Source organism: Microcaecilia unicolor, chromosome 6 (assembly GCF_901765095.1).
Source record: "Microcaecilia unicolor chromosome 6, aMicUni1.1, whole genome shotgun sequence".
Classification (NCBI taxonomy): Eukaryota; Metazoa; Chordata; class Amphibia; order Gymnophiona; family Siphonopidae; genus Microcaecilia; species Microcaecilia unicolor.
The window spans coordinates 863,901-891,579 of NC_044036.1; the positions used below are offsets into that span (position 1 = coordinate 863,901).

General features: G+C 45.3%; 1 protein-coding gene across 1 annotated transcript in view; it reads right to left on the reverse strand.

Moving 5' to 3' along the window:
• The window catches only part of GPBP1L1 (GC-rich promoter binding protein 1 like 1), a 115,850-nt gene that overhangs the window by 16,823 nt on the left and 71,348 nt on the right, over nucleotides 1-27,679 (reverse strand). The window contains exon 8 of the mRNA XM_030205717.1: nucleotides 6,695-6,853. Within this exon, the coding sequence (XP_030061577.1) occupies nucleotides 6,695-6,853 (159 nt within the window). The remainder of the gene's footprint in view (nucleotides 1-6,694; nucleotides 6,854-27,679) is intronic.

Below are 27,679 nucleotides of genomic sequence, written 5' to 3' on the forward strand. Positions count from 1 at the left end.
TTATCAGGATCTTTGTCTTCTTCATATTAAGGTGCATACCCATTTTCAGATCATGTTCCTTGACCTTGATAATCAGAAGTTTCAGATTGTCTTCACTTTTCATCAGTAATGTAGTATCGGCAGCACAGCGAAGGCTGTTAATGATTGTTAAACCAATTTTCACACCTTAGTTTCTTTTTATAGTCCTGCTTCTCTGATGATCTGCTCTAAATACAGATTGAACCGGTAAGGATAAAGTATGCCTTTGCCAATTTTGAAACATTTTGTTTCTCCATGTTCCGTTCAAACTGTTGCTTCTTGATCAATGTAAAAGTTGTGTACGAGAACTACCAAGTGTTCTGGTATACCCATGCTTCTTAATGTGGCCCAGTTTTTGATGATTTATGCAGTCATAGGCCTTCTGTAGTCAATAACACATGTAGATATTCTTTTGATAATTTTGAGGCAGATTTTCAGACCACGGGAGTTAGACCAGCTAACTCCTGCAGTCTGTGCTGATACTCAGTATTCAATGTGTGGCTGTTTCTGGTGACTGACATTGAAAATCCAGTTTATCTTTGGCCAGTCAGAATTTAACCGGCCAAGCTGACATTCAGCCCTAAATAGTTAAAATTCAGACCGGCCAAAGATATTCTAAGGTTCCAGGGTTCCATGTGGCCAAATATGGCCACCAAACTTGATGGGTCACATTTTAATAATCAGCGGATAACCAGTTATATCACTTGATATAATAGGCTATCCATTAGCCGCTAACCGGCAATATTCAGTGGTACATGGCTATATATGCTGACACAATAGCTTCCTTCATTCAGAAAACAGAGAGATGATCCGATTTGCAAACTCCTTAATCACCCTTAAGTACCTTCTCAGAACTCCGCACACATCTAATAGATGTAGTTTCACTGAACTGTCACTTTATCTAACATCCTGAAAAACCAGCAGAAAGACAGAACAATTAATGTGAAACAGAGGTATAACCTTGGGCAGAAAGGAAGGAAATGGATGAATCACGATCTTCTCTTTTGACACCATCAGGAAGAGTTACCAACAGAAAAAGGCTGACAACTCTGAGATTATCCTGGTCAAGCAAATCGGTGCCAGAAAAAAAAAAAGTTTTCATTGTCATGTCTTTCAGATAAGCCTCCTGAAGAGACTGAAATGCTTCTCTAATCAAAGCACAGACAAAAAGCTTAAGATCCCAGGGAGGCACCACCAGGCACCAAGGAAGACACAAATGCTTTGAGCCTCTCAAAAATTTTCAGAAATCCAACAGAACAGATAATAGCTGACGACAGATATGACCTCTACAACAGACAATAACTGCCACTTGGTATTTTAATCAAGGCGAAACCCTTGTTTACACCTTCTTGCTAGAATGGCAGAATGTCCAGGAGAGGTACAAAAAGCCTATGATCCTCACAACATGCCTCAAAGATCTTCGAAATTCACAACCAAGCAAGAAAAGTATTTTGCTTCCTAAAGGTGGTTAACAAATCCCAACAGACAGGATCGAAATCACCTGGTTGGAATCAATTCTCTTCCTCAAACTTGCCCTCTAAAGAGGCAAACTATAAGACACAACAGTCTGTCACTTAGGTTAGACTGGTAAAAGAAATGGCAAGGGATCTCCCATCTACATATCATGGATATCTTGCCAGTCCAGAACTACCGGACCCAGAGTTCTCTCCACTTTCTGAGTTACTATGCTCAGACACGATTATGGATTGAACACATGCAACAAACTCCACTAAAGCCACTTCTAAAGGAGGCATCCAGACCTTCCAAGTGATGCTCTTTGATAGTACCATAGTAGATGATGGAAGATAAAGACCTCTACAGTCCATCCAGTCTGCCCAACACTCATTCGTTATCAATTCATGATTAAACCAACAATCTAGCAATAACTACTAACAATATCTTTTTTGTTAAATTCAACTTTAAGACATCCTCTCCTCCCCCATTGAGTTACACAGTACTCATACTCATAACATATTTATTTTATACCATAGTCATATCATATGTTTACTTGGTCCTGATCTACCTTTGCCATATGTAGCGCACGGACCACAGAAGTTTGCCTGGCACTGGCCACACTACTAGTGTCCCCCTTAGTTGGAAAATAGCTATTTTTACACCGGTATTAAAAACCCATCCACAGACCCTTCTGTTCCTTCCTTGTACAGACCTCTCTCAAACCTCTGCATTGCCTCTAAGGTCACTGAAAAGCTATTTTTTTACCAGCTTCTCTCCTTATCGATGGCCTCTTAATCCTTCACCCTAGACTGGGTTTTGCTCTAACCACAACATGGAAACCACAGTCACATGCCTGCTTAGTGAACACCATTCTATTCTGGAAATGGTAATGTTGCACTTTTGGTGTCTCTCGAACTTTTTGCAGCTTTGATTGCTCTCTCTTTCTTCCATAACTGCAGTCTATTGGGATCAGGGGTACTGCTCTTGCTTGGTTACTTCTTATAGTAAACATAGTAGATGACGGCAGAAAAAGACCTGCACGGTCCATCCAGTCTGCCCAAGAAGATAAATTCATATGTGCTACTTTTTTATTTGTACTGTCCTCTTCAATGCACAGACCGTATAAGTCTGGCCAGCCCTATCCCCTCCTCCCAACACCAACCCTGCCTCCCAACCACCAGCTCTGGCACAGACCCTATAAGTCTGCCCAGTACTATCCCCGCCTCCCAACTACCAGTCCCGCCTCCCACCACCAGCTCTGGCACAGACTGTATAAGTCTGCCCAGCACTATCCCTGTCTCCCACCACCGGCTCTGGCACAGACCGTATAAGTCTGCCCAGCACTATCCCCGCCGCCCAACCACCAGCCCCGGCACAGACCGTATAAGTCTGCCCAGCACTAGTCCCGCCTCCCAACCACCAGCCCCAGCACAGACCGTAAAAGTCTGCCCAGCACTAGCCCCGCCTCCCAACCACCAGTTCTGCCACCCATTCTAGGCTAAGCTCCTGAGGATCCCTTCCTTCTGCACAGGATTCCTTTATGTTTATCCCAGGCATGTTTGAATTCCGTTACCGTTTTCATCTCCACCACCTCCCGCGGGAGGGCATTCCAAGCATCCACCACCCTCTCCGTGAAAAAATATTTCCTGACATTCTTCTTGAGTCTGCCCCCCTTCAATCTCATTTCATGCCCTCTCGTTCTACCACCTTCCCATCTCCGGAAAAGGTTTGTTTGCGGATTAATACCTTTCAAATATTTGAACGTCTGTATCATATCACCCGTTTCTTCTTTCCTCCAGGGTATACATGTTCAGGTCCGCAAGTCTCTCCTCATACGTCTTGTAACGCAAATCCCATACCATCCTCATAGTTTTTCTTTGCACCGCTTCAATTCTTTTTACATCCTTAGCAAGATACAGCCTCCAAAACTGAACACAATACTCCAGGTGGGGCCTCACCAACGACTTGTACAGGGGCATCAACACCTCTTTTCTTCTGCTGGTCATACCTCTCTCTATACAGCCTAGTAACCTTCTAGCTACGGCCACCGCCTTGTCACACTGTTTCATCGCCTTCAGATCCTCAGATACTATCACCCCAAGATCCCTCTCCCCATCCGTACCTAGCAGACTCTCACCGCCTAACACATACGCCTCTCTTGGATTTCTACTCCCTAAGTGCATCACTTTGCATTTCTTGGCATTGAATTTTAAATTGCCAAACCGTAGACCATTCTTCTAGCTTTTTCAGATCCTTTTTCATGTTTTCCACTCCCTCCGGGGTGTCCACTGTGTTACAAATCTTAGTATCATCCGCAAATAGGCAAAACTTTACCTTCTAACCCTTCGGCAATGTCACTCACAAATATATTGAACAGAATCGGCCCCAGCACCGATCCCTGAGGCACTCCACTACTCACCTTTCCCTCCTCCGAGCGAACTCCATTCACCACCACCCTCTGGCGCCTGTCCGTCAACCAGTTCCTAATCCAGTTCACCACTTTGGGTCCTATCTTCAGCCCATCCAGTTTATTTAAGAGCCTCCTGTGGGGAACCGTGTCAAAAGCCTTGCTGAAATCTAAGTAGATTACGTCTATAGCACGTCCACGGTTCAATTCTCCGGTCACCCAAAGAATTCAATGAGATTCGTTTGGCACGATTTCCCTTTGGTAAAACCATGTTGTCTCGGATCTTGCAACTCATTTTCTTCCAGGAAATTCACTATCCTTTCCTTCAGAATCGCTTCCATTACTTTTCCAATAATCGAAGTGAGGCTTACCGGCCTGTAGTTTCCAGCTTCTTCCCTATCACCACTTTTGTGAAGAGGGACCACCTCCGCCGTTCTCCAATCACTCGGAACCTCTCCCATTTCTAAGGATTTATTAAACAAATCTTTAAGAGGACCCGCCAGAACCTCTCTGAGCTCCCTCAATATCCTGGGGTGGATCCCATCCGGTCCCATGGCTTTGTCCACCTTTAGTTTTTCTAGTTGTTGATACACACTCTCTTCCGTGAACGGTGCTATATCCACTCCATTCTCAAATGAACTTTTGCCAGTCCATCGTGGTCCTTCTCCCGGATTTTCTTCAGTAAAAACAGAACAAAAGTATCTATTTAGCAAATTTGCCTTTTCTTCCTCATTATCTACATAGTGGTTTGCAGTATCTTTTAGTCTCACAATTCCCTTTTTAGTCATTCTCCTTTCACTAATATACCTGAAGAAATTTTTGTCACCCCTCCTTACCTTTCTAGCCATTTGTTCTTCCGCTTTCGCCAGACGTACCTCTCTCTTGGCTTCTTTCAGTTTCCTCCGGTATTCCTCCCTGTGTTCCTCGTCTTGAGTTTTTTTGTATTTCTGGAATGCGAATTCTTTAGCCTTTATTTTCTCAGCCACTTGCTTGGAGAACCATAGCGGTTTCCTTTTTCTCTTGCTTTTATTTACTTTCCTTACATAAAGGTTTGTGGCCCTATTTATAGCTTCTTTCAGCCTGGACCACTGTCCTTCCACTTCTCATACGTTCTCCCAGCCCATCAGCTCCTTCCTTAGGTATTCCCCCATTTTACTAAAGTCAGCATGCTTGAAATCCAGGACTTTGATCACTTCTTTTCTGTCTCTACACGATCTACTATGTCTACAGGTTTTCCCCTTCATTGTGGTGTCCCCCAGGGCTGTATTCTTTCACCTTTATAGTTCAGTTATCTTCCTTATGCCCCAATGATCAGAAGCCCCATGTTGTTCCAAACAGCGCTCTAAAATTAGCACCGGAACAGTGCGGGGCAATAACACGCCCATGATCAAAGCTAATAGAATGTAAATTTAGGCATGCTATTAGCTCTGATCATAGGGGGAAAGTGCTATCAAATACAGGAGATGGAGGTCCATTAAACCCCACCATCACAGCCTTGGTGGCTTGGTGCTCCACCAGCCCCCCCCCCCCCCCCCCAGCGATGCGCTGGGTGGGGCTTCCCTACCATACTAGCTCCTTCCTGTGCTTCTTGTTGACTGACGGTCTCTCTCTGGGTACTTCACTTCCAGGGGAAGTCTCCACCATCAAGGTCATGTCTCCAGCACTTTCTTCAAAAAGGTGGACTGATGCATCAGGAGCACAAATTCAGGTATAAACCCAATTCCTGTCACAGGATCATGAGCACCAACACGAAGGCCTGATGCAAACTAACTCCACATCCCAACAGAACGAACAGGAGACCCCTCCACAAGGTGCTGTCCAGAGTCTAGCATAGACAAAATGGCAGCTCATACTGCCAAAAATCAGACTTTCACTCTGGTTGAGAGTCTCTCTTGCCAGTGCAGTCCCACTGGTCCATCTGCAGCACTCACCTTCCCTAATGCTGATGGCAAGACAAATAAGGTTTCTGAGAGCCACAACTTTCTCCACCTAGGGCTTTTCCTCACACCCATAGCACCAGCCAGATGCATTAAAGAATGGTGGCCGCTATAGGTTATGCAGCACTTGCTGTGCTCAGCCTATCCTGACTGAATTCCTGACTGATAGGTTGGAACTGCTGCCGATGATGTTTGCAAGCTTCCTTTCTGAACTAGCAATTCTTTGTGTAAAAAAGCTATGCTCTTTCTTCAAACTTCACTCCTGGTTCCCTCTCAAAGATAGGGAAAGAAAACAAGAGGTGCAGCTGTCAGAACCCCCAGACCCCTAAAGGGATTTTCCTGAGTCAGGAGTGGATGGGCAGGGGACCACTGGTCACTGCAGCTAGCCTGTATTTCTTGGTTTCCAGGAGATGGTAGACATGTACACTTGTGCAGTGTGTGGTGGTGTAGGTTTTTCCAGATCCGAGTTAGAGCATCCCTCTTCTGAGGGTTTAGAACAAAACAGCTTGGTTTGGATATGGCCAGTTGATAGCCCTGGGGTGAAAATTGGGTCCCCTAGTAAGAGAATGTAAACCCACATATATGGACTGGTCTGGAGAGATTATTTATGTGCAAATATAGTTTTTTTTGTGTGTGTGTGTGCAAAACATAGCTACTGCTAGCACATACTCAAGTCTGCTCTCCCATTTTTATGCACATTGTTTTTGTATACTATTTGGTTACTGTACTGGGGTCTAAAAGGGGGGCATTAAAACAAAAGGCTTTGGCTTTAGCACACAATGTTGTAGCACAGGTTTTGGATTATACAGTTCTGGAGAAGGGGATGACAAAAGATGTAAGGAAAGGCTGCTAGAATAATAAAGAAATAACATCTTACTTCCTCCAGTTTGTCACATTCTCTGCTCTCCATGATATCTCCATTAGAATCATCTTTCAGTGCCCTGAGGAATTCACTCTTCCGATCCGTGGTGCGCCGGGTTAAGCGTGTAAGCCGTGACGTGTTGATCTCTATTGGGGGTGTGATGCTGGTAGGATTCTGGAGAAGTAGCCCATAATAAAAGGATTCTCATTATGTTTCAGACAGAAGCCATTTTTCTCTGACTAATTTTAAATACACAGTTAGGAATTATACCAAGTGACATCAGTCGATCTATTCAGAGCATAGGCAGCTAAAAGGTGCACCAAAAGCCGAAACTTCAGCAGTAAGGTGGCAGAGCTAAGACATGCAGACAAAAGAAGCAGCTAAAGAGGTTACAGCTCTTCAGGATGGAAAAGAGACAGTTTAGGGGGGATATGAATAAGGCCTACAAAATCCTGAGTGGTGTAGAACTGGTAAAAGTGAATCAGTTTTTCACTCTTTCAAAAAGTACAAAGACCAGGGGACACTCAATGAAATTGCATAGAAATACAAATAGGATGAAATATTTTTTTTTCACTCAATGAAGAGTTTAGCTGTGGAACTCGTTGCGGGAGGATGTGGTAACAGTGGTTAGTATATCTCAGTTTTAAATGATCTGGCCAAGTTCCTGGAGGAAAAGTCCATAGTCTGCTACTGAGATAATCACAGGGAAACCACTGCTTGCCCTGGGATTGGTACCATGGAATGGTGCTAATATTTGGGTTTCTGCCAGGTACTTGTGACCTGGATTGGTCACTATTGGAAACAGGATACTGGACAACACATTGATCTGACCCAGTATGGACATTCTTATGTTGTTCTTTTCTTATATAATACTTTAAATTACATGCATATCTCTGGCATTTAAGTGCAAGCACTTATACCAGCTCTACAATGGATTTAAGTGCTTGTGCCAAAATTAAAGGCATGTATTGCACTTGCTAGGCTTTAAAGGAAAGTAGGAGCCTTCTTTCTTTTACAGATCAAATGCTTATATACAGACAGCGAAGATATTTACCTGTAGCAGGTATTCCCCTGAGGACAGAAGCTTCATATTCTCACGTGGGCAGACGTCGATCCGCATCGCCTGGTCCAGCATTTATCCCAAAGTTAAAACGTAGAGCTTTGTGAAGTGTGAGATGCACTCCACCGTGCATGCGCGAGTGACTTTCTGCCCGACGCGCGAATGTGGTCTCCTCAGTTCAATATTAAAGCAAAAAAAAAAAAAAACAAAAAAACAAAGTAAAAATAACCAAGGAGACAACTCCAAGGGGAGGTGGGTGGGAAAGTGAAAATATGAAGCCTGCAGTCATTGGAGAATACCTCTTTCTCCGAAGACAAGCAGGCTTGCATATTCTCACAAGTGGGAATCCCTAGCATCCAGGCTCACCTAAAACAATAAACATTGGTCAGCTGGGCCTCGCAACAGCAAGGACATAACACAGATTAACCTGAAACTATATATAATCTGAATGAAGGTGTAGCCTGGAACAGAATAAAATGGGCCTAGGAGGGTGGAGCTGGATTCTAGACGCCAAACAGATTGTGCAACACTGACTGCCCAAACCGACTGTCGCGTTGGGTATCCTGCTCAAGGCAGTAGTGTGATGTGAATGTGTGGACTGAAGACCATGTCGCAGCCTTGCAAATTTTTTCAGTGGGCTACTGACGCAGTCGTGGCCATGACATGACCCCCTATGGTCAGACCAGCCTGGGCAAAAGTGAAGGAAATGCAATCTGCCAGCCAAATTGAAATGGTGCGTTTTGTGATGGCGACCCTCATCCTGTTGAGATCTAAAGAAACAAAAAGCTGGGTGGACTGTCTGTGGGGCCGTGTCTGTTCCATGTAGTAGGCCAATGTTCTCTTGCAATCCAAGGTGTGCAAGCTGCTTTTGCCAGGAAAAAATGCTGGCAAGACAATTAACTGGTTCAGATAGACACCACCATCGGCAGGAACTTAAGAGTACTCTGTTGAGATGAGATGAAACTTAGTATAAGGTGCATCCACCACTAAGGCCTGAAGCTCACTGACCCAATGAGCTGAAGTAACATCCACCAAGAAAACATCCTTCCAGGTCAAGTACTTCAGTGGCTCAAAAGGAGCTTTCATCAGCTGGGTGAGAATGACGTTGAGATCTCATGACACTGGTGGAGGTTTGACGTGGGGCTTTGAGAAAAGCAAACCTCTCACGAAGTGAACAACTAGAGGCTGTCCAGAGATGGGCTTACCTTCCACACGGTGATAGCAAGCACTAATTGCACTAAGGTGAACCCTTACAGAGTTGGTCTTGAGACCAGACTCTGGTAAGTGCAGAAGCTATTCAAGCAGGGCCAGTACGGCATAATCAGAATAAAGATTCCACGGTCTTGTGTGAGTTTCAGCAAAGTCTTTCCTACTAGAGGTATTGGAGGATACGTATATAGGAGAAAAGCATCTGATGCTAGCCTGTCGTGAGCCTGAAGCCTGGAACAAAACTGAGGGACCTTGTGATTAATTTGAGTGGCAAAAAGATCCACCAAGGGGTGCCCTACGCTCACAAGATCTTGTGGGCTACGCCCATGTGGGGAGACCACTCATGCGGTTGCATCATCCTACTCAGCCTGTCGATCAGGGTGCTGTTTGCACCTGCAAAATAAGTGACTTGAAGGAACATGCCATGTTTGCGAGCCCAATGTCACATCCAGACGGCCTCCTGACACACAGGGCGTGATCCGGTGCCCCCCTGCTTGTTGGTGTAATACACTGCAACTTGATTGTCTGTTTGAACTACAATAATAATGTGATGAGACAGTTGATCTATGAAAGCCTTTAGAGCGTTCATAATCACTCGAAGCTCCAGGAGGTTGATCTGAAGATTTGTTTCCTGGGAGGACCAAGCACCTTGAGTGTGAAGCCCATCTACATGAGCTCCCTAACCCAGGAGAGATGCATCCGTCTTCAGCACTTTCTGAGGCTGAGAAATTTGGAACAGAAATCCTAGAGTCAAGCTGGATCGAACTGTCCACCACTGAAGACAGCGTACAAGCTCTGGGGACACTCGGATGACATCTTCTAGACTTCCCGTGGCTTAATACCATTGAGAAGCCAGGGTCCATGAGCAGATCTCATGTGACGATGTGTCATGGGTGTAACGTAACACTGTGGAAGCCATGTTGCCCAGCAATCTGAACATCTGCTGAGCTGTGACCTGCTGAGAGGCACGAACCCTGGATGCTAGTGAGACAAGATTGTCTGCTCATGTCTCCGGGAGCTAGGCTTGAGCCCTCTGTGTGTTGGGCTGGGCTCCTATGAACTCCAATCACTGAACAGGGTGGAGATGGGACTTGGGATAGTTTAAAATGAACCCTAATAGCTCGAGCACCCGAGCAGTCATTCGCATGGACTCCTGAGCACTATCCTCTGAGGTGCTCTTCACCAGTCAATCGTCGAGATATGGGAACACATGGACTCCCAGTCAGTGTAGCGAAGTTGCAACTACCGCTAGACACTTGGTGAAGACCCTGGGAGCTGACATGAGGCCAAAAGGCAACACGCAATATTGAAAGTGATGTGTTCCCAGTCAAAAATTGAAGATACCTCCGGTGGGCTGGAAGTATCGGGATGCGAGTATATGCATCCTTTAAGTCCAGAGAGCATAGCCAATTGTTTTTTTGAATCACTGGGAGAAGAGTGCCCAGAGAAACCATCCTGAACTTTTCTTGGACTAGAAATTTGTTCAGGGCCCTTAGATCTAGGATGGGACACATCCCCCCTGTCCTTTTCTGCACAAGTGACTGGAATATAATCCCCACCCTTATTCCCCAGGTGGAACAGATTCGACCAAATGGGCCTTTAGAAGGGCAGAGAGTTCCTCTGCAAGTACCTGCCTGTGCTGAGAACTGAATGAATGAACTCTCGGTGGACTATTTGGAGGTTTGGAGAGTCAATTGAGGGCATATCTGAGACAGACTATTTGAAGAACCCAATGGTCGGAGGTTATGAGACCACCTTTGGTGAAAACATTTATCCTCCCCCAACCAGCAAGATGTCCGGGATGGACACTTTTACTGCAGCTATGCCCTGCTGGAGCCAATCAAAAGCTTGTCTCTTGCTTTAACTGGGGAGCAGCAAGGGCTTTATGTGCACACTGTTGACACAAATGAGCACACTGGGGCTGAGCCTGAGTAGGCTGGTGCGCTGAAGGAGCGTACCTAAGACTAGAATAGTAGTAGGGACCACTCCATGGCTTGCCAAACAAAAAAAAAACCCAAGATGAGGAGGATGAGAAGGTGCTTGGCAGGAGAGAGAAAAGATGGTATCAGTGTGTCTTGATTAGGTCAGCAACCTCCTCAACCTTCTCTCCAAAAAAGGTTATCCCTCCGGCAAGGGGCATCCGCCAACCTCTGCTGAACAGAATGTTCCAGGTCAGAAACACGCAGCCATGAGAGTCTGTGCATTGTTATACTTTGAGCAGGGATCCTGGATACCACATGAAAAGTGTAAGTGCCCCTGGTCAAGAACTTTCGACACACCTTCTGCTGCTTGAGCAACTGGCGAAAAGGCTCGGCCTGCTCAGGAGGGAGGGTATTAACAAAGTCTGACAGCTCACGAAGAGCTGGTAAGACTGTATACGGTATATCAGCACTGAAGCCAGTATATCTTCCTCCCAAAAGAATACAGGGTTCTAGCTTCTCTGCATGGAGGGTGCTGAGGCATAGACCCTAGTACTCCTGGCTCTGTTGAGAGAGGATTCCATCACCAAGGAATCATGAGGCAACTGAGACCTTATAAACCCAGGTTAATTGTGGATCTGATACTGGGTGTCAATCTTCTTGGGCACGACGGGGACTGATAGAGGGAACTCCAAGTTCCTGATGACTTCCTTGAGTACCTCGTGGAGAGCTGCAGTCACAGCCTCCTTAGGAGGAGATGTGTAGTCCAGGACCTCGAGCATCTTAGCCCTGGGTTCATCCTCCACCTCTAAAGGAAATAGAATGACATCAGCCATATCCTTGACAAAAGATGGGAATGAATGGCGGAGACCATCTCCTTTCAGGTGGTGGGGAGGGTTCAGAGAGAATCCCATAAGACTCATCTGAGGAAAAGTATCTGGGATATTCCTCTGACTCATAAGAGCGCTTCTCCCCAGTGTCGGACAGTATCTCCCTTTGGGACGTCCAAGACTGAACCTGCCTCGATGCCGAGGAACCATGTCTTCAGGCGCGGTGTTGAGAAGCTAGCTTCCGTCTTGACTCCGGTGAAGCTTCCTCCACCAATGTCAAGGGGTTGCTGGCTTGGGTGGCAGTCGGCAACTGGGCTGCAAGCGGCGCTGGAGGCCATACCACAGGCTGAGGGCCAGGTGGGGCCGCAGCAGAAGGTATGGTACGCACAAGCACCCCTGATACCAATGCACATCACTGCGTAAGGCCATACAGCAGCTCAGGAAGCAAGGCCCGGAAGCGCTCGTCGAGGGCCGACACCAGGAAAAGCTGGGATGCCGGTTGAGGCGCAGGTTAGTAGTAGTAGTCGATACGGGAGCAGGATCTCAGCTGCTTAGAAACAGTCACATCAGTACCTCCTGTATGGAGGGAGAGCAGTCCACCCGGTGCCGACACTTCTCGGGTGCAGAATCCTTTGGTGCCCTGGAGCTCCCGGTACCATGTGTCGAGGGTGACCAATGATGATGCTTCTTGGCCTTTGTCCGATGCACGACACCCAGACTCAGTGCTGACGAGGACGTGGAATCCTCACGTCACCTCGGGGTCAGGTCTGATGATGGAAGGTCCCAGGAGGACCTGCACTGTAGGCGGCCTCGAGACAGTGGAGACCCACTTGACGCCTCACTACTCCCAGTGTCTAAAGGTTTCAAAGCAGCCATGTTTACCGATGCTCCCGACCTCGATGCCGAGGAACCGGACTTGGCTCAAAAATTTTTCTCTCGTTGAGCTTCTATAGAAACCGGCATCCTCTTCTTCATGTGAAGACAGAGAATACAGTTAGCAGGGCTATGGTAGGGCCCAAGACACTGCAGACACCAAGAATTGGTATCCTTTTCCTGAGATCGTCCAATTGCACCGGGTACAGTGCTTGAAGCCACTGGAATCTTCGTGGACATGGACACACAAAAACCTCGTTGGCCAAATTATATGACTCGATGGTGTCTAAAAAGGGGCAAAGGCACGAAAAAAGAAGGGAGGAACCTGACCAGAGTCAGGGCCTAAAAATGGCCCGTGACATCGAACAAGAAAGAAAACTTAAAAATAGGAAAGAAAATAGCCAAAAGGCACTCAAACATCTTTAGAAGCGGGCAAGTGAGGAATGAAAAAAAAATGCACCTTCTCACACGTAAAGAAAAGTACTGAGGAGACCGCACTCGCGCATGCATGGTGGAGCACAGCTCATGCTTCACAAAGTTCTACTTTTTTTTTTTTTTACTTTGGCATGAATGCTGGACCAGGTGACACGGATCGGCATCTACCCACTTGTGAGAATATGAAAGCCCGTTTGTCCTCGAAGAAATACGGTTATACTATTACCTCCCATATGTTTATCATCAACATTATAAGCAAAGTGTTTTCAATAAATTATAATTACCCTTTTAACAATATTCTCAAATTATATTTATTTTAAAAAATAGTCAGGTGATCCCCCTTATCTATATTTCCAATACACAATATCTAAAATAGTCCCCAAACTGAAAACATTTTTAAGTCATATGTCCTGCTTTCAGATACAAAACACACTGCTGGAAGTCTGTGGAAGGATATTCCCATGATGGAGTTGAACGAAAAGCATTTTAACACTGGGGTTGAGTATGCTTTGCCTACAGTGCTAATGCTAATCATACGGCACTTTTAATCCATTCTGCAATAGAGTAGTTTGAAATTTGTGCCTCATTCATTCTTTCTATAAAAATATTTCATTAAATAACAAACATCAAATCTTCCAATAAGGAATAATACATAAAGTATTGAAATAACCTTTATCATTCTTGGGAGTCAGTTATTATTCATAGGTTATTGAAAGAAAAAAAGAATCTGCATCAAAATATACTGGTTCAAAAAAAAAGAAAAAAAGAAACGTTTTTGCTAAATAGACTAGAATGAATGTAAACACCCAAACTTTTTAAAAATCTAAAAAGTCCAAATACTAAATCCTACTTTCAGACTAGAACTAGCAAGTGATTTAACTGCACTACATACTCCCTAATAAAAAACTAAAGAAAAACGAGAAACTAAAGGGACTCCAAGCTGGCGCTATACCAACTTAACTGAAAAGACGTCAATACTCTTCTTGATGCAGCGTTTGGAGAACCAAAATAAGGCGTTCTTGTTGAAGAAACTATCAAGCGGAAAAAGATACTACAAAAAAAACCAGACGATATCACCAACTACCGCCCAGTAGCTTCAATCCCACTGGTAGTCAAACTTATGGAAATTGTGGTAACCAAACAACTCACCAAATACACAGACAAATTCACAATACTGCACGATTCACAATCAGGATTCCGCTCTAACCACAGCACCAAAACAGTACTAATTACCCTCTTAGCCAAATTCAAACAAGAAATTGCAACAGGCAAAAGCATACTTCTCCCACAATTCGACATGTCTAGTACGTTCGATATGGTGAACCATAATATACTACTAAACATCCTAGAATACTTCGGGATTGGTGGAAGTGTACTTAACTGGATCAAGGGCTTCCTAACGACTAGAACATACCACGTGAAATAGAATTCGACCATATCATCATCATGGAAAGCAGACTGTGGAGTACCTCAAGGATCGCCACTATCACCGCTCCTATTCAACCTAATGATGACCCCACTAGCCAAGTCCTTATCCAATCAAGGCCTTAACCCTTTCATATACGCCGACGATGTCACATTGTACATCCCATACAAAAAGGATCTAACAGAAATCACCAAAGAAATCAAACTCAGCCTGATCATCATGAACTCATGGGCGAATGTATTTCAGCTGAAACTTAACCCAGAGAAAACACACTGTCTCATCCTCTCGTCCCAGTATAACACAATCAAACCCACCAACATAACCACCCCAGATTACACTCTCCCTATCTCAGACAACCTGAAAATCCTCGGAGTCACAATCGACCGAAATCTCACACTAGAAAGCCAAGTGAAGGCTACAACAAAGAAAATGTTTCACTCAATGTGGAAGCTCAAACGAGTGAAACCTTTTTTCCCCAGAGGGAAATATTTCGCAGCTTGGTACAATCCATGGTACTAAGTAAGCTATCTAGATTACTGTAATGGAATCTATGCGGGATGTAAAGAACAAATCGTAAAGAAACTCCAAACTGCTCAAAACACAGCAGCTAGGCTCATATTCGGAAAAACAAGATTTGAAAGTGCCAAACCTCTACGAGAAAAATTACACTGGCTCTCAAAGAACGTATTGCGTTCAAAATCTGCACCCTGGTTCATAAAATCATCTACGGCAATGCCCCGGGATACATGACAGACCTCATAGACCTACCAAACAGAAACAAAACAAGATCAACACGAACATACCTAAATCTCCACCACCCAAGCTGCAAAGAACTTAAATACAAATCAACCTATGCATCCAGTTTCTCTTATATAAGCACGCAACTATGGAATGCACTACCAATTGCCATGAAAACAACATACGATCACCTAAACTTCTGGAAATTCCTAAAGACTTACCTGTTCAAAAAGGCCTACCCCACCGATCCAACCTAAATGCCTTAACCCTGCAACACAACAATATAAAGTTCGTACTGGACAAAACCAACTCTTCCCCTTATGACCCCCCAATGTGTTTATCACACCTGATCATTACTTTGTCATAACCTCACTTTGTATTTGTTCATATCGGTATTGGCAATCGCCTCTACTGTAGTATGTATGCCACACTGAGCCTGCAAATAGGTGGGAAAATGTGGGATACAAATGTAACAAATAAATAAACAAACAAACAAACAAACAAACAGTGCACTGCACAACAGATATGTGAACAGAATTACTTCAGAACGGCTATCTCTTGACCTACCATTAATCCGTGTTGGAAATGCCGAAGAGACAAGGCCGCCCAGCCTCCGCTGCCCCTCAGCGGCAAATCTCTTCACAATCTGGATCCATTCAGACTTTTTTTTGGAGAAAAGGGGTTCCGAATTTGTTGAGTGGAAGTCCGCTGGTCCGCTCAGAGGACAATGGAAACCCCGGAGCGCTCCCTGGACTAGAGCTTTTGCTCAGCCCCGACACCAGAGCTCCTCCCCCACAGCCAGGTAGAGACAGCTCAGCGTTGTTGGCGTCCTCGACCCCGATCTCAGGGAGAGAGGAGGGAGAAGAGAGACGGGAGGAAATTCAACTGCCCGAAACAACCCGGGAAAATGCTGAGCCAGAATCCTCAGCGGAGGAAGTGATAACAACTACACCTGAGCTACTGAGGGAGCCTAAAGCTGCAGGATTGGATTTAACAGCATCTGCTGGAACTTCTGAGGTAAAAATTACCCAATTTCCTTTAACTGCAAATAAACCTGAAGAAGTAACCCTGGAAAGTTTGTGGACTTTAATAATGGACTTAGGTAAAGTACTTATTTCACAAACACAAAAAATGTCACAAGAACTATCTTCTTTAGAAGGTAAAATTAAAGAAACTGATTTGAAAGTGGAAACTTTGACTCAACAGAACAAAATATTTGAGAAAGATATTCAGCAAATAGAACTTTGTCAAGAAAATATAATTAAAGATGTGACATATTTAAGGAAGAAAACTGAATCCTTTGAGAACTTTTCGAGGAGTAATAATCTCTGGTTTCTTAATTTTCCTAAGCAATTAACAGTTTCCCCCTGAGATATATTAAGAAAATATATCAAAGAAATCCTAGGAGTGGTTGAAGAGAATATTCCACCATTTTCTCAAATCTATTACTTGCCTACTAAGCCAGAAGTGAGTCAACAAGATCAAGGCAACCAAGAATTAGAAGTTTCAGCGTTATTAGAGTCCTTGGACATTGATTTGGTGGTGGCGTCAACACTGATTGCCACAGTTGCACTGACTCCAGATAAGAACTGGCTTATGAAGTTATTCTTTAAGAATAGAAATAAAACTTTTTTGGGCTTAAAGATCCAAATTTTTCCCGATCTCTATAAGGAAACTCAGAAGAGACGGCAACAGTTTCGAGTTCTTCAACTGGAGGCTACTTTTTTTTTAAGATACCCCTGTAAATGTGTAATTAAATACCAGTCATTAAATATGTGTTTTATGAACCGTCCCAACTAACAGCTTTTTTAACAGCAAAAAAAGCATTGGGAGGGCTCAATGTTTAGCTCTACTATTATTTGTTAATCGGTTCCTTTAGGTATGTCAAGAGAAGCAAATTCCTGTAATGTATATTACTTTATAATTTATTTCCATCTTGTAACATCTTGGATTATTTAATGTGGACTTGAGGAATGTCTGGTTAAGAAAATGTAAGGTTATTTTTTCTTTTTTTTCCTTTGAAATATTGTCGAACTAGACTGTACTTTTCTGTACAAGTTTTATGCTTGGTTTATATATGAAAACTTGTTAAATAAAAAATTTAAAAAAAAAAAAATTACTTTAGAACTAGTGGATAAAATACTGCTTCGGGAGCAGCTTATGGGAACACTAACATCTTTTTAGTTAAATTGATACATCACTAGCTTGGAGTCCCTTTACTTTCTAGTTTTCCATACTTTTCTATTAGGGGGTATGTAGTGCAGTTAAAAAGCACTTGCTAGTTGTAGTCTGTGAAAGTAGGATTTAGTATTTGGATTTTTTTAAAACATTTCTGGTGTTCACATTCATTCTATTCTATTTAGCAAAAAGAAGGGTTTTTTGTTTTTTTAATCAGTATATTTCCCAATAGAAGGGAGTTTTTGATACTGATTCTTTTTTCCCATTTGGTGTCTTTCAATAACTTATAATAACTAACTCTCAAGAACGATAGTGGTTATTTCAATACTTTGTGTATTATTCCCTATCAGGAGATTTGAGGTTTATGTTATTTAAAGAAATGTTTTTATAAAAAGAGTGAATGAGGCACAAATTTCAAACTATTCTATTGCAGTATTGACATAGTTTGTTGTCCTATAGAATCAGTTGTAGGGTCACAACTTTTAATCCATTATCATTACCAGTCACATAATTTTTTGGTTGTCTTTAAATTTGTATGGTTTCACTTTTTCTTGCAGTTTCCAAAAAGAGCTAGGATACACAGAATGGGTAACAATACTCACTGAAATGACCCAACTTCTCTGCGTATATCCAGCAGATAGCCAAGACCTGTCGCTTCTTCCTCTATAACATTAGCAAAATTCGCCCTTTCCTCTCTGAGCACACCACCCAAACTCTCATCCACTCTCTCATTACCTCTACTACTACTACTACTATTTAGCATTTCTATAGCGCTACAAGGCGTACGCAGTGCTGCACAAACATAGAAGAAAGACAGTTCCTGCTCAAAGAGCTTGCAAACTAATAGACAAAAAATAAAGTAAGTAAATCAAAACAATTAATGTGTACGGGAAGGAAGAGAGGAGGGTAGGTGGAGGCGAGTGGTTACAAGTCAAAAGCAATGTTAAAGAGGTGGGCTTTCAGTCTAGATTTAAAGGTGGCCAAGGATGGGGCAAGACGTAAGGGCTCAGGAAGTTTATTCCAGGCTTAGGGTGCAGCGAGACAGAAGGCACGAAGTCTGGAGTTGGCAGTAGTGGAGAAGGGAACAGATAAGAAGGATTTATCCATGGAGCGGAATGCACGGGAAGGGGTGTAGGGAAGGACGAGTGTGGAGAGATACTGGGGAGCAGCAGAGTGAGTACGTTTATAGGTTAGTAGAAGAAGTTTGAACAGGATGCGAAAACGGATAGGGAGCCAGTGAAGGGTCTTGAGGAGAGGGGTAGTATGAGTAAAGCAACCCTGGCGGAAGACGAGACGGGCAGCAGAGTTTTGAACCGACTGGAGAGGGGAGAGGTGACTAAGTGGGAGGCCAGCAAGAAGCAGATTGCAGTAGTCTAAACGAGAGGTGACAAGGGTGTGGATGAGGGTTTTGGTAGAGTGCTCGGAAAGAAAGGGGCGGATTTTACGGATGTTGTAAAGAAAGAAACGACAGGTCTTGGCAATCTGCTGGATACGAGCAGAGAAGGAGAGAGAAGAGTCAAAGATGACCCCAAGGTTTTCAGCTGAGGAGACAGGGAGAATGAGAGAGCCATCAACAGAAATAGAAAACAGGGGGAGCGGGGAGGTGGGTTTGGGGGGGAAAATGAGAAGCTCTGTTTTTGTCATATTTAATTTCAGGTGGCGTTGAGACATCCAGACAGCAATGTCAGACAAGCACGCTGAAACTTTGGTTTGGATGCAAGGTGAGATATCAGGGGTAGAAAGGTAGATTTGGGAGTCATCAGCATAGAGATGGTAGGAAAAGCCATGGGATGAGATTAATGAACCAAGGGAAGAAGTGTAGATAGAAAAGAGGAGGGGGCCAAGAACAGAACCCTGAGGTACGCCGACAGGCAGAGGGATAGAAGTAGAAGAAGATCCACCAGAGTGAACACTAAAGGTGCGGAGGGAGAGGTAGGAAGAGAACCAGGAAAGCCCTGGAATCCAAGTGAGGACAGGGTATCGAGAAGTATGCTGTGATCGACAGTGTCAAAAGCAGCGGAAAGGTCAAGAAGAATGAGGATGGAATATTGACCTCTGGATTTATCCAGTAATAGGTCATTGGAGACTTTAGTAAGCGCAGTTTCGGTTGAGTGGAGAGGGCGAAAACCAGATTGTAGTGGGTCAAGAATAGCATGTGAGGAGAGAAAATCAAGGCAGCGGCGGTGAATAGCACGCTCAAGTAATTTGGAGAGAAAAGGAAGGAGGGAGATGGGTCGGTAATTAGAGGGACAAGTAGGGTCGAGTGAAGGCTTCTTAAGGAGAGGTGTGACCACAGCATGTTTAAAGGCAGCAGGCACAGTCGCAGTGGAAAGTGAGAGGTTGAGAATGTGACAGATAAAAGGAATAAGAGCAGGAGAGATGGCGATCAAGATGGCGTCAGTAGCGGTTGTGGTTCCTGGAGCTCCTGAGATTTAACGCCGACAGAGAAATTCTATCCCCGACTTTTAGATGGGGAAAAGAAAGGGAAAGACGCAGGCACCTACCTCCAAGGCACCAGCGCCATCCCAAGCTTCTCGTCAGACGACGCTGGAAGCCTTTGGAATCGGGAGCCATGGCGAGCAGGACCTTACTTCGACGGGCTCGCCCCATTCGGGGGCAGAGCGCAGCATTGAGGGCGCGACGTTGAGCCCTCCTTCTCTCACCGCTCCTCCACAACCCGGAAGCGTAGTTGAACCGATGCAGCCACAACAGCTAGAAACGCTGACTGTGGAAGGAGGACCATCGTGTACTTCTACTCCAGGGAAGGAGATAATATCTCAGGGAGAAACGCTGGTCGCGCTCCCTGCTTCTCATGGAGTCGCTCCGGAGAAAGGTGGAGGAATGATAAGACCTACCCAGGTGACTATGAATACGTTATGGGAGGCAATCCAGCAGGTAAATAACACTTTGCTTCAAATAAATACTTCTATAAAGGGCGAAATTGTAGAACTGAAACAATCTACTCAGAACCTATCTACAAAAGCTCAGGAACAAAACGAAAAGATTTTAAAGATGGAAACTGAGATTAAACAATTACAGGATTTAACTATGACACTGGTCAAAGATAAAGAGATTCAGGAAAGAAGGATGGAGCATTTGGAGAATTGTGGAAGAAGAAATAACTTGCGGTTGTTGAATTTTCCCAAATCCCCTTTAATTTCATCTATGGACATGCTTAGAAAATACTTCAGTGATATACTAGGGATTCCTGTAGAGGGTTATCCCCCTATAACAAGGGCCCAGTATATCTCTGGAGTAGTGAGAACTTCAAAAGAACAGCCTCAGGTTATTCCAAATTTAAATTTGACTGAATTTCTTGAAAATTCGTTGGATGTGGTCACAGAGAGAACAACTTTAATAGTGACATTTGCTCTTGAACTTGATAGAAATAATATTCTCAGACTGTACTTTCGCCATTTAAATGATTGTTTCTTGGGACAAAAAATTCAGATTTTCCCAGATATGGCAAGGAGCACACAAAAAAGGAGAAAGGAATTTCTATTGTATAAATCTAGGACAATTAATTTAGGAGCTACTTTTTTGTTGAAGTTCCCTTGTAAATGCCATGTTACTTTTGAAACAGTTAATTATATATTTTTTACTCCCTCGAAACTATTGGAATTTCTTGTATTAAAGGAAGGTGTTAAACCTCCTGAAGATTTGCCTCCCTGATTAGGAATGCTGAAACGTCGGCTGTAATATCCTGTTCTGCTCAACCGCTTTGAATTTTGTTAACAACTATGTTTAGTTGTATTTTCATTTTTTTTCCTAGTATCTTGATTCACTAATTGTGGACAAATTTAAAATAGTTTTCCTTTTTATTTTTTTCTTAGGAATGGCTGTAAGCAATTATTTCTTTGTGTTGTATTTTCTGATATTGCCATTTATGTCTATTGATGTAAATGTAAAAAAAAAAAATCAATAAAGAAGAAATTATTAAAAAAAAAAAAAAAGAGCAGGAGAGATGGCATTAAGAAGGTGGGTGGGAATGGGATCAGAGGAACAGGTGGTACATTTTGAGGAAGAAAGGAGAAGTGTAGTTTCCTCAATAGTAACTTCAGGAAAGGAGGAAAGGGAATGAGGGGAAGGAGAGAGAGGAGAACAAACTAGTGGAGGGAGAGGTGGCGAGGTAGAGAATGCAAGGTTTATCTTTTGAACCTTGTCGTGAAAGAATTCAGCAAGGGTCTGAGGAGATAATGAAGGGGGAGTTGGGGGAGGGGGCACCTTGAGGAGAGAGTTCAATGTGGCGAAGAGAAGTCAAGGGTTAGAGCCAAGAGAGTTGGTCAGTTGGATATAATAATCCTGTTTGGCACGTAAAAGAGCAGATTGGAAGGAGGTCAGCATGAACTTAAAGTGTAAGAAATCAGCAAGGGCCCGAGATTTCCGCCAGAGGCATTCGGTGGAGCGGGTACAGGAACGTAGGTAGCGGATATTAGAAGTCAGCCAAGGTTGGGGTTTTGTACGCCTTATAGGATGGGTCATCAAAGGTGCAAGAGTGTCTAAGGCAGAGAATAGAGTATTGTTGTAAGAAGAAACAGCCTCATTAACAGACATGGATGGTGCCACAGTGGAGATGATGTTTGAAACATGGGAGGATAGAGATGAAGGGTCAATATCGTGAAGATTCCTAGATAAATTAGATAAGATAGGACGGGACTGGGAGGGAGGAGATTTAAGTGTGAAAGTTATAAGATGGTGATCAGAGAGGGGAAGATCAGAGGCAAGGAAACTAGAGGGTGAACAGTTGGAGAAGATGAAATCAAGACAGTGACCTTGACTACTGCAACCTACTCCTCACTGGTCTCCCACTTAGCCATCTATCCCCCCTTCAGTCCATTCAGAACTCTGCTGCACGTCTTATCTTCCACCTGGACTGATATACTCATATCAACCCTCTCCTCAAGTCACTTCACTGGCTTCCAATCAGGTACCGCATACAGTTCAAGCTTCTGCTACTAACCTACAAATGCATTCGATCTGCAGCCCCTCCTTACCTCTCAACCCTCATCTCCCCTTACGTTCCTACCCGTAACCTCCGCTCTCAAGACAAATCCCTCCTTTCAGTACCCTTCTCCACCACCGCCAACTCCAGGCTCCGGCCTTTCTGCCTCGCCTCACCCCATGCGTGGAACAAACTCCCTAAGCCCATACGCCAGGCCCCCCTCCCTGCCCATCTTCAAATCATTGCTCAAAACCCACCTCTTCAATGTCGCCTTCAGCACCTAACCACTACACCTCTACTCAGGAAATCTAGACTGCCCCAACTTGACATTTTGTCCTTTAGATTGTAAGCTCCTTTGAGCAGGGACCGTCCTTCCTTGTTAATTTGTACAGCACTGCGTAACCCTAGTAGCGCTCTAGAAATGTTAAGTAGTAGTAGTAGTTGCTGGAAAGTACAACACGGGGAAAAAACTCCAGATAGTATGAAAAAAGGTTAATTGTGCTCAAGATCCCAGCCTGAATCTGACTGGGCTTAAGAGAAGTGAGGTGGAGATGGGTCCAGTAACCTCAATTTCCACTTCTTACCCCCCCTAGCATCCTTCCCCATCCCTCTCTTCTTCTTTTGTTCCTCTTGTCTCTTCCCTTTAAGTTGTTTATACATGCTGTGGTCTTTTCCCCTCTATCCTATCTGACATTGTAGTTCCTTTTCTGATTTTTCCTCCTTTTTTGTTTTAGCATGTTAACCACTTTGTTCTGCATGACAGCTTAAATTGTACAAAGAATTAAGAATAGGATCAACAAAGAACTGATGTCAGGTTTAAAGCTATAGAAGTGATTTATAGTAGTAGTGTATATTTTTTTAACAGTTTCTCTTTTATTTTAACCCTTTAGTGTCCAATGTTCCCATCAATCTGTTCCCATATGGCTTATTACGGGAACACTGGACACTATTAAAAAAAAAATCTTTCAGTGATTATTATGAAGTTGAATAAAGAATCTCTTTTCACGCTGCCTTTGAAAGGAAGACAGATATAAGGGGGCTCATTTTCAAAGCACTTAGACACACAAAGTTACATAGAGGCATATTTTCAAAGCACTTAGACTTACAACGTTCCACAGTAACCTATGAAACTTTGTAAATCTATGTGCTTTGAAAATGAGCCAAACAAAAAGAACAGAAGAACAAAGCGAATGCTACATACCTGTAGAAGGTATTCTCCGAGGACAGCAGGCTGATTGTTCTCACTGATGGGTGACGTCCACGGCAGCCCCTCCAATCGGAACACTTTACTAGCAAAGGCCTTTGCTAGTCCTCACACGCCGATGCGCACCGCGCATGCGTGGCCGTCTTCTCACCCGAACCGGCTCGTGTTCGTCAGTCCCGTATGTAGCAAGACAAAGACAAGGGAAGACACAACTCCAAAGGGGAGGCGGGCGGGTTTGTGAGAACAATCAGCCTGCTGTCCTCGGAGAATACCTTCTACAGGTATGTAGCATTCGCTTTCTCCGAGAACAAGCAAGCTGCTTGTTCTCACTGATGGGGTATCCCTAGCCCCCAGGCTCACTCAAAACAACAAACATGGTCAATTGGGCCTCGCAACGGCGAGGACATAACTGAGATTGACCTAACAACTTTTCCAACCAACTGAGAGTGTAGCCTGGAACAGAACAAACATGGGCCTAGGGGGTGGAGTTGGATTCTAAACCCCGAACAGATTCTGAAGCACTGACTGCCCGAACCGACTGTCGCGTCGGGTATCCTGCTGCAGGCAGTAATGAGATGTGAATGTGTGGACAGATGACCACGTCGCAGCTTTGCAAATCTCTTCAATAGTGGCTGACTTCAAGTGGGCCACTGACGCAGCCATGGCTCTAACATTATGAGCCGTGACATGACCCTCAAGAGCCAGCCCAGCCAGGGCGTAAGTGAAGGAAATGCAATCTGCTAGCCAATTGGATATGGTGCGTTTCCCCACAGCCACTCCCCTCCTGTTGGGATCAAAAGAAACAAACAATTGGGCGGACTGTCTGTTGGGCTGTGTCCGCTCCAGATAGAAGGCCAATGCTCTCTTGCAGTCCAATGTGTGCAGCTGACGTTCAGCAGGGCAGGAATGAGGACGGGGAAAGAATGTTGGCAAGACAACTGACTGGTTCAGATGGAACTCCGACACAACCTTTGGCAAGAACTTAGGGTGAGTGCGGAGGACTACTCTGTTATGATGAAATTTGGTGTAAGGGGCCTGGGCTACCAGGGCCTGAAGCTCACTGACTCTATGGGCTGAAGTAACTGCCACCAAGAAAATGACCTTCCAGGTCAAGTACTTCAGATGGCAGGAGTTCAGTGGCTCAAAAGGAGGTTTCATCAGCTGGGTGAGAACGACATTGAGATCCCATGACACTGTAGGAGGTTTGACGGGGGGCTTTGACAAAAGCAAACCTCTCATGAAGCGAACAACTAAAGGCTGTCCTGAGATCAGCTTACCTTCCACACGGTAATGGTATGCACTGATCGCACTAAGGTGAACCCTTACAGAGTTGGTCTTGAGACCAGACTCAGACAAGTGCAGAAGGTATTCAAGCAGGGTCTGTGTAGGACAAGAGCGAGGATCTAGGGCCTTGCTGTCACACCAGACGGCAAACCTCCTCCATAGAAAGAAGTAACTCCTCTTAGTGGAATCTTTCCTGGAAGCAAGCAAGATGCGGGAGACACCCTCTGACAGACCCAAAGAGGCAAAGTCTACGCTCTCAACATCCAGGCCGTGAGAGCCAGAGACTGGAGGTTGGGATGCAGAAGCGCCCCTTCGTCCTGTGTGATGAGGGTCGGAAAACACTCCAATCTCCACGGTTCTTCGGAGGACAACTCCAGAAGAAGAGGGAACCAGATCTGACGCGGCCAAAAAGGAGCAATCAGAATCATGGTGCCTTGGTCTTGCTTGAGTTTCAACAAAGTCTTCCCCACCAGAGGTATGGGAGGATAAGCATACAGCAGACCTTCCCCCCAGTCCAGGAGGAAGGCATCCGATGCCAGTCTGCTGTGGGCCTGAAGCCTGGAACAGAACTGAGGGACTTTGTGGTTGGCTCGAGATGCAAAGAGATCCACCAAGGAGGTGCCCCACACCTGGAAGATCTGGCGCACTACTCGGGAATTGAGCGACCACTCGTGAGGTTGCATAATCCTGCTCAACCTGTCGGCCAGACTGTTGTTTACGCCTGCCAGATATGTGGCTTGGAGCACCATGCCGTGACGGCGAGCCCAGAGCCACATGCTGACGGCTTCCTGACACAAGGGCGAGATCCGGTGCCCCCCTGCTTGTTGATGTAATACATGGCAACCTGGTTGTCTGTCTGAATTTGGATAATTTGGTGGGACAGCCGATCTCTGAAAGCCTTCAGAGCGTTCCAGACCGCTCGTAACTCCAGAAGATTGATCTGCAGATCGCGTTCCTGGAGGGACCAGCTTCCCTGGGTGTGAAGACCATCGACATGAGCCCCCCACCCCAGGAGAGACGCATCCGTAGTCAGCACTTTTTGTGGCTGAGGAATTTGGAAAGGACGTCCCAGAGTCAAATTGGACCAAATCGTCCACCAATACAGGGATTTGAGAAAACTCGTGGACAGGTGAATCACGTCTTCTAGGTCCCCAGCAGCCTGAAACCACTGGGAAGCTAGGGTCCATTGAGCAGATCACATGTGAGGGCGGGCCATGGGAGTCACATGAACTGTGGAGGCCATGTGGCCCAACAATCTCAACATCTGCCGAGCTGTGATCTGCTGGGACGCTCGCACCCGCGAGACGAGGGACAACAAGTTGTTGGCTCTCGTCTCTGGGAGATAGGCCCGAGCCGTCCGAGAATCCAGCAGAGCTCCTATGAATTCGAGTCTCTGTACTGGGAGAAGATGGGTCTTTGGGTAATTTATCACAAACCCCAGTAGCTCCAGGAGGCGAATAGTCATCTGCATGGACTGTAGAGCTCCTGCCTCGGATGTGTTCTTCACCAGCCAATCGTCGAGATATGGGAACACATGCACTCCCAGCCTGCGAAGCGCCGCTGCTACGACAGCCAAGCACTTCGTGAACACTCTGGGCGCAGAGGCGAGCCCAAAGGGTAGCACACAGTACTGGAAGTGACGTGTGCCCAGCTGAAATAGCAGATACTGTCTGTGAGCTGGCAGTATCGGGATGTGCTTGTAGGCGTCCTTCAAGTCCAGAGAGCATAGCCAATCGTTTTCCTGAATCATGGGGAGAAGGGTGCCCAGGGAAAGCATCCTGAACTTTTCCTTGACCAGATATTTGTTCAGGGCCCTTAGGTCTAGGATGGGACGCATCCCCCCTGTTTTCTTTTCCACAAGGAAGTACCTGGAATAGAATCCCAGCCCTTCTTGCCCTGATGGCACGGGCTCGACCGCACTGGCGCTGAGAAGGGCGGAGAGTTCCTCTGCAAGTACCTGCTTGTGCTGGAAGCTGTAAGACTGAGCTCCCGGTGGACAATTTGGAGGTTTGGAGGCCAAATTGAGGGTGTATCCTTGCCGGACTATTTGGAGAACCCACTGGTCGGAGGTTATGAGAGACCACCTTTGGTGAAAAACTTTCAACCTCCCCCCGACCGGCAGGTCGCCCGGCACTGACACGTTGATGTTGGCTATGCTCTGCTGGAGCCAGTCAAAAGCTCGCCCCTTGCTTTTGCTGGGGAGCCGAGGGGCTTTGCTGAGGCGCACGCTGCTGACGAGAGCGCTGGGGCTTAGCCTGGGCCGCAGGCTGTCGAGGAGGAGGATTGTACCTACGCTTACCAGAAGAGTAGGGAACAGTCTTCCTTCCCCCATAAGAACGTCTACCTGTGGAGGTAGATGCTGAAGGCTGCCGGCGGGAGAACTTGTCGAAAGCGGTATCCCGCTGGTGGAGCTGCTCTACCACCTGTTCGACTTTTTCTCCAAAAATATTGTCCGCACGGCAAGGCGAGTCCGCAATCCGCAGCTGGATCCTATTCTCCAGGTCGGAGGCACGCAGCCATGAGAGTCTGCGCATCACCACACCTTGAGCAGCGGCCCTGGACGCAACATCAAAAGTATCATATACCCCTCTGGCCAGGAATTTTCTGCACGCCTTCAGCTGCCTGACCACCTCCTGAAATGGCTTGGCTTGCTCAGGAGGGAGCTTGTCCACCAAGCCCGCCAACTGCCGCACATTGTTCTGCATGTGTATGCTCGTGTAGAGCTGGTAAGACTGGATTTTGGCCACGAGCATAGAGGAATGGTAGGCCTTCCTCCCAAAGGAGTCTAAGGTTCTAGAGTCTTTGCCCGGGGGCGCCGAAGCATGCTCCCTAGAACTCTTAGCCTTCTTTAGGGCCAGATCCACAACTCCAGAGTCGTGAGGCAACTGAGTGCGCATCAGCT